The sequence below is a fragment of the Solanum tuberosum genome, unplaced genomic scaffold (genome assembly GCF_000226075.1).
Source record: "Solanum tuberosum cultivar DM 1-3 516 R44 unplaced genomic scaffold, SolTub_3.0 scf00235, whole genome shotgun sequence".
In the NCBI taxonomy this organism is placed as follows: Eukaryota; Viridiplantae; Streptophyta; class Magnoliopsida; order Solanales; family Solanaceae; genus Solanum; species Solanum tuberosum.
Window position 1 is genome coordinate 134,528 of NW_006239159.1, and position 10,946 is coordinate 145,473.

Genomic DNA, 10,946 nt, shown 5'->3' on the forward strand with positions numbered 1-10,946 from the left:
TACCCTGTATCTGAATTCTATTCAATGTTGCATTTCATAGACTTAGTTGTGTTATCTTGTAGAACCTTCATTGCCATAGGAGAAATGTCACATATCCAAGTATTGCAAAACTCTCTCATTTGCCCTATTTTTTCCATCATTTTCACCCTAATTTCTTCAAGCATTGTAATTATAGTCTTATGACTTGCTGCTAATATCCATGAATTGAAACATTCAGCCATGTTATTGTCTACAACATCACATTTTGAAGTAAAATTGAAGGAAACCTTGCTCCATCTTTCAGGATTATAATACAACAAGTTATCAACTATCTTATGGCCCAACCTTTTCATATAACTAATGTTATCCTTTAACTCAGCCTCAAAAGTAGACCTTGCACACCTCTAGAAAAATTTCTTTCTCTCAACACCTCTCCATCTCTTTGACCAGTTAGCAAGGATATGTCTAGCATATATTCTATGCTCAACATTTGGCAAATAATTAGTTATGGCAATTTCACGACCCTATAAGAAAATTCAAGACATGAAACTAAGAAAGTAAGATATTAAAGAAACTAAGACATTCATAAATAAATTCAAGACATGAAATAAATAAAAAAACCAATAAATATTCTAACCTTTTGCATATCTGATATGATTGTGAGGTCTGTACCATCTCCCAACTGAAGATCTTCCTTTAGAAGACTGACAAACCAAGCCCTAGTAAACTTATTTTCAACTTCAATTACTGCCCAAGCTAATGGCAGCATTTGATTGTTCCCATCTTTACAAACAACAACCAATAATTGACCGTTAGATACTCCTTTTAGAAAACAACCATCCAAACCAATGCACTTCCTACAACTAGCCAAGAAGGACTTCTTCATTGCATCAAAACATATGTAGAAGCCTTGAAACTTTTTCCTACCATTTTCAAATGTTTCCTCATGAAGCTTGACTACACATGTTCTACCTGAATTAGTTCTTAACAACTCATCTTTGTAGTCCAAAATCCTCCCAAACTTAAGAACATAGTCACCCATTAGCTCCAGTAATACTTTGTTTCTTGCTTTCCTACACACTATTCTTCCTACATATAAATCCAATTCTTTTTTAATAAGCCCTTGAAACTCAAAGATTCTAATGTCAGGTTGTTCCTTTATCCTTTCACTGTAGTGACTAGAAAAGAACTTGCTATTACAAAGCTTGTTCCTATTAGTAGGATCACATTTGTGAACTGGATTGTATCTCTTTACAACAAAATTATTTGTCCTAGAATCAAAGCTTGCAAATAAAACCCAAGGACAACCATCTGTACACCTAACCCTTACCCTTGTTGGTTCATTAATATACATTTCAATTGCAACATGTTCAACAACAACATATTTGGTAACAACAGATCTAAACACATTAACACTTTCAAATACAAGACCCAATTTCTGCCCTATTTTCTGAGAAGATGCATCAAATACAGCTCTATTAACCTTTTTTCTCCTTCTTGGTTTAACTCTCTCTCTTTGTTGAACCTCTCATTCATCATCACTGAAAGCATTTGGATCTGTTTCAAAACTGGCAGCTTCATCTGAAGGATAGTAAGGCTCATCGCCAGCTAGCTTGCCTTCTAAGTTGTTTATATTACCACCTGTAGATTCATCATACCAGTAGCTGGCCCTTTTTTTATGTTCCTAACTTGACATGATCAGGCAATTGAGCTCTTTCTCCCCTTTCCCTTATCTTTCTTTTACTCCTTTCCTCCCTAAAACTTCTTAGCTCATCATCTACATCACTCCTATTAAATCCCCCATTCAATGATTTATTGGATTCTCTATCTGAATCTTGTTCATTAGAAGGATGGACAGGGATATGAATTGGATCAGATGAAGGATGGACATGGTCAACAGTTGGATTAGTAGAAGGATGGATAGGGGTTGGAGTTTGATGAGTAGGAGGAGGAGTATTTGGAGTAGTGAAATAGTGTACATGGGAATATGTATTTGAATTGGCAGGGGCAGGGGCAAGGTTTGAGCCATTTTCTTAGGCCTCATGTGTTGGTTCTAATTCAGCATCAAAAGATGCATTAGGCCCACTGTTTTGAGATGCTCCCTCACCTACTCCACTTTCCCATATTCCAATGAAGGTGGGACCAAAACTGGATCAGTGACAAAATGACACACAAAATAGTCCAAAATATCTCCATGACTCAAACACTTAGCAATTAAAGTAGTATCATAGTCAGATTTAATTTCTAACATGACAGTACTTCTAGGAAGTTTCACATACATCACACATTGTCCAGGTTCATACCCCAACTCTTTCAGACAATCCCTCAATTCAAAATAAGACAACCTATCTATATCAACATCTAAGAACTCATAAACTCCTCCACCATGATATGGTTTCCCCTTGTATCCCTTTTTTCCAATCTTCATAATACCACCGTGGTAAAATCTCAAAGTTATCAATTCAAAAGACATTTTAACCTGAAAATAATGTTAACAGTTGACCCTCAACAACAACGACAAAACACATACAACAACAAAATTCATACAACAACAAAGGGGAATCATGTGAATGAAAGACGACATATAGTAAACTTAGAAAAAAATAAAGACGAAATAACCCTAAGCTAAAAAGTATGAACTATGAAGTAACCCTAGAGATGTCTCCAGATATGGAGACGACAACACACTATGAACGATGAACACCTCGATTGTAACCACCAAACCCTAGTAACCACCGATTTGCTTCCACCAAATAATGAACGCGTCGATTGTATACACCAATGTTCTTCAAATATGACAGTGAAAACTTGATTAGGTGATTAAAACTACAAGGATGCTTCAAAAACACTACAGAATTGAAGAAATCTTTAGCTAAAATTAGAATTTACGGATGAAATTTTTGATTAGGTTTTGGTGTTCTTAGAGAAACGAAACGGGTGGGTGAAATAAATGGACTAGGGTAAAATAAAATGGATTTGGGTGAAAAGAAATGGGTTTGGGTAAAAAGAAACAGGTTTGGGTCAAATCAATCAGGTTGGGGTCTTTTACTACGTGGCTTCACTAGGAGGCGAGTGGCTCTCACTCAATGCATAATGTCCTGGGTTGGGTGACGGAAGGGGAAATAAATACACTTTTATGTACTTAAGGTGTGTAATAGATTGCCCCATTAGTTAAAGTGTGTAAGTGATTTTTGGGTACAAGTTTAGGGGACAATTTATGCCTTTTCCCATTAATAATTCAAAATTTTTTTATACATGATTAAAGGTACTATTATTCCCTCAAAGCCTTTTCCACATCCTTTCCATCCTAGTTGTGGAGGGTATTTTTGTAAGAAAATATATTTTGAGAAATTATGCAATGCATGCATGTTATTTTTAATACACCAAACCATCTTAGCATAACGAATGCAAACATTTATAATACACCCTACCAAACAACCCCTTGAGTGACCGGTCAAGGGCCACAAATTGTGATAAAGACATTGATGATAATTCTGATACTACCAGGACACAAGTAGATTGGTTTGAACAAGTTAGTTTTTTTGGTTGCTCCTTAATGAGGCAAGACACACCTCCCTACTCTTCTTTTGTATCTTTTGGATATTAATAAATGAGGTTGGGGTCTATGCCTAACCCTTCATCATCCCAGGATAACTGGACGGATGGTTTTATTTAAAAAAATGATTGGTTTGAACAACGGGACTGTAACAACAAATATTTTCACAATTTGATCAAAGAGAAAAGAAGCAAGTTGAGTCTCCATATAGAATCAAAAACCAAAGGAAAATGGATTAAGGGGAGGATAAAATACCAAAAACAACCATCAGATATTTTCATTAAAAATCTTTAACCAACAACAAGCTAAATTAGACATGAACTTGATTAACTGCCTTATCAATTGTATCACTAAAGAGTAGGGTATGCATTTTCTGATTAAATCGAAAAATCAAACCAAATCGAACCGAATGTTAATTAATTTGAATTGGTTTTCCTTTTATTTTTTTGGTTTTTGTTTGGTTTTGAGTTAAGAATTCAATTACTCTTTTTTGTTTGATTCAGATTTAGAAAAATAAAATTGATAAACCGAAAAAAACAAATTATTTATTTAGTTATATATCATCTCAAAAGTTATTTAGTATTTTACCTCATAACTGAAAATCAAAGTGATTTAATTTTGTGAAAGGAATGTCTATGGGAAAAACTTACCCACACCTGGTATACACCCACCAAATTGAATATCATCCTACTAGAAAGTACTGTTAATGTCATATTGAAGTGAACATGGGAGAAGAGGTCTGAAAACACTCTATGGGCAGTAATTTTTCCAATAAGAGAGTGTGACAAATCATCACTGATTCCCTACCCTAGAATGAAATTTATAAACCATGTGTGACATAGCAAAGTTTCATTTAATATATCATTCCTCTGTTGGAGATTGTTGAAAAGGAAATTACCTTCTAATGAAATCTAACTAAATTTGGTAAACAAGTGTTAGTAAATGTTATAGTAACGCTTGTTGTGAATCTTTAGAGCATCTATTTGTATAGGCAATTGTGGAGCTTCTTTGGATCACTACTACTAGGAAATGGGAATCAATGCTCCTATGTTAAATACCATATGCACTTTGTAGAATTGGTGGAGGATTAAACCTCTCAATGGGATATACAAAACATAGCTCTTATCATGGTCAACTTGGAGATATGGAAAAATACATGTCCTGTAAATATGAAGACCAAAGAAAATATTGGGGAAAATATGCAACATCAATATTTTTAAAATTTAATAGAGCAATTGATAATTCAATATGTCATTGCACTCGCCACAATCAATATATATAGGTAAAAGCTTCCTTACTTATACTAGTAAGGCTAACATATTGGTGTCAACTTTCTAATCAGGCTCTAGGGAAATCTTAATAGTTCAGTTCTATTAAACTAGAACAAACCCAAAACAAATAAGTAAAAAACAGATTGTTTGTTGTCAATGACTATATCTTGAGCTAGGTCATCTCCATTAGCTTCGTCATCCTAATTAAAATTGCACAATATTTTGTTCAAACAACTTTTTATATTTAAGCTAAGCAGAAAACACCGAAAACGAATAAGGAAAATAACTAAATTAATTATTATCAATGACCATATCTTGAGTTTTGGATTAATCGTCTTCTTCGCTATCTCCATCTTGAGCTTCAGATACATTGCCATATCTAGCTTCGGATTCATTGCCATCTCCATTTTCGGATACATTTCTAGCTTGAGATTCATCGCCATTTCCAGCTTCAGATTCATCGCCATTTCCAACTTCGGATACATCGCCATTTCCAACTTCGTATACAACGCAATCTCCAACCTCTAACAACATATCATCAAAATGCCTATGCACTTCTGTTATCGACACTGTTAAGTGTGTAGTCTCTGGTGTAATGATAACATGAAAAATAAACTTCACACCATCTTCCTCCATATGACTTCCACCATCATCACCTCTTTCATCTCCACCACTTTCTTCATCTTTCTTCTCACATTGTTCATCCACTGACATCTTATACCTATAGATCAGACACAATCCATTTATCCCCAACCACTTATCAATACAAATCGAATGAAAATGATGTTTACAAGGCATCTCCTTAGCTTCCTCGCTAATTTCAAAACCCGACAAACATATAGAGCAATCAATCCCTTCACCTAAAACCTTAACCATCGGTATCGCTTCAATGGAAGATCTTGATGCAGGTACAACCTCTTCCAAAATAGGTTCTGCATTAATAGGATGAACTTAGATGAAAGAGATTGAGTTGTTTGTTGCGTTCACCAGGACCACAATAGTACATACAAATTCTTGTCATGAATTAGAGACGAAGAATCGGAAAATATAAGGAAGAATCATTGATCTGGCTTCAGTTGGGGTTAGCCCTTCGACAGATGGAAATAACTCTGATGTCACCTCCATATTCGTACCTATAGTTTACTGAAAGTTGACGAGAGAGACAGAGGAATTTTTTTTGTAGAAGGATGGTGTTTAATTTATAGGTTGTATTGTTAGCTTTGTGAGGAAGTTTCTAGAGCTTGGGACTAGGGCCCACATTGAGGCTTGATTTGGTTGTATTTATAGTGCAGGTTTATTTAAGGGGTAAATGCGTAAAAAGCTCATGAATCTCTTGTTTTATAGTAGGTTGTTTTGTTAGCTGTATGGGGATGGTTCCACATTCAAGCTCGATTAGTTCGTATTTACATGTCGGTTCATTCAAGGGGAAAATGAGTAAAAGTTTCACGAGTCACGTGTTTTATAGGTTGTATTGTTAGTTGTGTGTGGCCGATTCTACAACTTGGACCTTGTCCCTGCATTGAGGCTAAATTAGTTCGTATTTGCATCATATAGGTCCATTTTAGGGGTAAATGTGTAAAAGTTTCACAAGGCACCTATTTTGTAGGTGGTATTGTTACCTGTGTGTGGAAAGTTCTAGAATTTGGACCAAGCCCTACATATAGGCTCTATTAGTTGGTATTTGTATTGTGTTGATCAAAATTAAGGGGCTAATATGTTGAAGTTTCACGAGGCACCTGTTTTGTAGGTTGTATTGTTACCTGTGTGGGGAAAGTTCTAGAACTTGGACCAAGCCCCACATTGAGGTTTAATTAGTTTGTATTTGTATTGTGTAGGTCAATTTAAGGGGAAAATATATATAAAAAAGTTTCACAAGGTACCTATTTTGATATTTTCATTTAAGTTGTATCAAATTTTAGAATTGTGTAATTGGCACCCTCTTTTAACAAGCTTCAGAAAAAACTCCTCCTTTAGCAACACGACCATTGCAACCACCCGTCGTCATATATGTTTGAATTAGGTCAACTGACAAAAATAACCATTTATTGATAATCCATAAACGTAAAGTTAATACTATTATCTAAATTCAGATACCCAAAAAAAATATTATATGCACTATTTAGATTTGGTAAAAAAATTACAGAATTAGAAAATCAATCTACTTAATTAAAATTTGCACAAAACTTTTAGCTCTTTTTTTTCTCTTTTTCTTTTTTTCTTCAATTGGTTTATTGAATTTCGATCACATGTGTATGAATTTGGGGCAAATACATGCCCTGACTTTATGCCAAAATATCTAAATTTGGCTTTCAAGGGACCTACTTCAGTAAAAATGTCTGGAACTAATCTTTACAAGCCATTATATATGTGAAGCCTTGCTAAGGTAATAACCTCAATCAAACATATTCGAAGTTTGATCTTGTAAAGTTAAGACTCACCCCAAACTCAAGAAAAAACTCTCAAATTGGACTTGACAGTTCATACCAAACTTCAGGCAAAAGTGCTCAATGTTTGTCCTTCACAAGATCATATTTCAAACAAAAATATTTGAAGTCATATGCGATCTTTTCAACCTTAATCATGTACGAGTGATGTTGTGTCTGAAGCGAACAAACTTGAAAAACAATAAACTAACATTGAGTATACATTAAATTGGAGGCCTAAAAATAGGTATTTTCCACTACCATTATATATGTTGTCAATTGGACAAGATAACTAGGTAGTAAGATTAGGAAGGAAGATATTTGGGACAAGATGGGTGTGGCCTCCGTGGTGGATTAGATGAGGAGAGCGAGCCTTAGATGGTTCTTGTACATGAAGGATTAAATGTGAGAGGTTAATTGTAGTGGATTTTATAAGAGAAAGGGATAGGCCGAAGAAGAATAGAGGAGACTTTATGTCACGCCCCGAGCTACCCCCAAGATGCGGACACGGGACCTAGGATCAATCTCATGTTGCAACTAAATTAAGCTCAAGATATACTGCAAATAGAGGTATGCTTCTTTCTACCAAAGTAATAAAAAAACATGTATTGTTGTGCAATTATACAACAAATAATTGCTTTTTACCATGCACAGGTAGAAATAAGTTAGAAGTCAATCTACAAAATGATAATTTATTGTCAAAAGATTACTTACTTTTAAAGAAAGTTCCAAATTGCAAATTTTGTGCAGCAAAAAGGTTTCAATATGAATCACCAGGTTTTTGTTGTAATAATGGATCAATTAGACTAACTTGTCAAAACATGCCTACTGAGTTGCGAGATTTGTTCTTGGGTACTCCAAAGAATCTCAACATTTTCGCACTTACAGTAGAGCCTACAATAATATGTTCGCATTCACTTCACTTGGAGTACATTATGATAGAGAATTAGCAAAGAGAAATCATGGCATCTATACATTTAAAGTCCAAGGACAAATGTATCACTTCATTGATGATTTGATACCCTCAGCAGGAAAAGCAAAGAATTTACCGTTATATTTCTATGATAATGAAAATGAGTTAACAAATCGAATGACGTTATCAGATAATCTTAATGAGCTGATTGTTACAAAGCTGATGGATATACTAAAAGTTAATCCTTATTCTACTTTTCTAAGATCGTTAACAGTTGTTCCAAATTTATCCGAATTTTATATTGCTTTAAATTCAAGTTCCAATTTAGACCAAAGAACACATAACTTACCAATTGCATCCGAAGTTGCGGCAATTTGGATAGAAGATCAATTAAATGATAAAATTCCCACACCATATATTCGAATTTACACTCATAGTAACAAAAGTCAATTGGTAAATTACTATTATGGATGTAATGACCCATTGCAATATTCACTATTGTTTCCTTATGGTCAAAATGGCTGGCATTGTGGTATTAAAAAATTCAAAAAGACGTACAATTATTCCAAAACATAAATTTATGAATATGTAGCGCAGAGTATGCGTCAGTACTTAAAAGGTATTGAGCATGCATGATAGAATAAAGCTGAACAATATACATAATTGAACAAAGCATACTGAGCAATGATATAAGATGAACATGATGAATATACTGAAGATACTGAATATGAACTAAACTAAATGCAATGACCAAATTCATAACATGCTAAAACTGAATACTGAACTGTAACTGATAACCTGGTCAATATAGTAGAATCTGACTGTGGGAGCTACTATTAGCCGACATAAAACCACGTGAGCTAAACGTGGAGTCTGATGTATACACCCTATCGAGAGGACCTAGTATACCTTGCTAGAGGTATAAAGGCTTAACTGGCGTGATCACTAAATATGATGCCCACGGAGGGGATTTAACCTACGAGGGCACATAGTTCTGGGACTATGAGGGTGATTGACCCTAGTCCAACTCGGTATTAAGGCCACTCCCAACTAAGTATGTATATGATACATTATGACTGAACTACTGAATAGCTCAAAATACTAACATGTAGATACTCATACTTGAAAACTCTTCCTCAAAATAACTCAAAATCATATTATAATATGATCATTGATGATGCGGGATATCATACTGCATAAACATTGATGGTATATCTAGATACAATACTGCTCATACATTGATGGCACACTCAATTGTCATACTAATCATGTTTTAGAAAACTCCTTTATCAAAACTCATCTTTAAGAACTCAAGTGTTGGCTTTAAAAAGCTTATCAAGATTTATAACTCAAAAATAGGGTTCATGCTGAAATATACTGATAATGTGACATTCAAAACTGGAGCATATATATCTGTTTAACCGACCTAGCATGTGTAATTCGTGAACTAAGAGAATCTACACCACTAGGTTTCTGAGTTTCATGCAAAGAACTAAGCAATGATTCTACGAAAACATGATAATCTGATTTGGAATATTCTAACAGCTAAATCACAACTAATATCTAAGGTTTTAGAAACCCTAGGTCTAAGCAAGATATAGCGAATCAAGAATCTGACTGAATTCTAAGGACCTAGTGGATGAAAGGAATCCACCAGTGAAATCCCACATACCCGGTGATGAATTTCACGGAGAAATATTTTTATTTCAGGGCTGGAACTTGAAGGAACTTGTTGGTCGTTCTTGGGGAAAACTGGCGCCTTTTTTCCTCTTTTGTTCTAAGCTTGGTGAATTCCAAAGAATAATGGTTTAGGGTAAAATCTGACTAGAATAATAGGCTAAAACTGACCAAAATGAAATAGTTTAGGGTTAAAATAATTAGAAAAAGACCTAAGTACCCCTAACTAAAAAGTCGACTGGCCCATCAACGGAGCTGAATGACGGTCCATCCTGTCAGTCGTGGTTCGGCTGTCAGAGGGATGAAATTTGTTTTCTGAAACTAAAAGTTGACTAAACCATCGATGGAGCTAACTGACGGGCCCATGAGTCGACTGACGGTCCGTAGGTGGCCTCCGTCGATGGCACCTGCAACTTTTGAAAATCTGGAAAAAAATTTCCTTTCTCGAATCTAGGGTGTTACAATGTGTCCCCCTTGTGAACATTCTTCCTCGAATGAAGACTAAACTAGCTGTGTATGCAGGGAAGGAGCTGCAATCCCTACTACTAAGTACTAGAAATTGATATCTAACTAAACTGAGTTCTAAGAACATGCAAATATGCTGAAAATGCAAGAACAACTGAAGGAACAAGATACTGAGACTGATTTTACGCAAGAGTAAACTGAGAGACTGGAGAGGAAACTATTATCTCAAGTTGAAACGGAATCTGAAGGAAAGATATGAGGATACTTGGCCTTTATGACTGCTTCTGCTTCCCAAGTAGCTCTCTCTACGGATTGACTCCTCCAATCTTGTCGAATTTCATCACCCCTTCATAGGTGATACTTTCAGAAAAACCCAATTATCCATCCCAAACTCTAAGTTCCTTATCCCTACATCTGCATAGGAATTTTGTCTTAAGTCTATTTCTAACGAGCTAAACTTGTTCCCATAGCTTCATAAATCGAATCTTTCCCAATCAAGGCTGCTTCATCTACTCATCCACCTTAGGAATACATAAGCAATTATCTACCCCTTGGGAGAAAACCTCTACTTTCTATTGATCAACTGCACCTTCCAACTGAAGTAGTATATGATCACTATCTATTTTTCTTTATCCTCCGCTACCAATGGAGATTCTGATCTA

At 35.1% G+C, this 10,946-nt stretch overlaps 1 protein-coding gene across 1 annotated transcript; it reads right to left on the reverse strand.

The window, feature by feature from the left end:
- Nucleotides 1–5,133: 5,133 nt before the first annotated feature.
- LOC107062492 (RING-H2 finger protein ATL3-like) lies at nt 5,134–5,682 on the reverse strand. Its single transcript, XM_015313160.1, has one exon. It carries the CDS (start codon nt 5,680–5,682, stop codon nt 5,134–5,136), a length of 549 nt encoding a protein of 182 aa, XP_015168646.1.
- Nucleotides 5,683–10,946: the final 5,264 nt, after the last annotated feature.

Bases quoted from the DNA above. Each gene is read 5' to 3' on its own strand.
- LOC107062492 (XM_015313160.1), bottom strand. From the start codon at position 5,682: ATGGTTAAGGTTTTAGGTGAAGGGATTGATTGCTCTATATGTTTGTCG.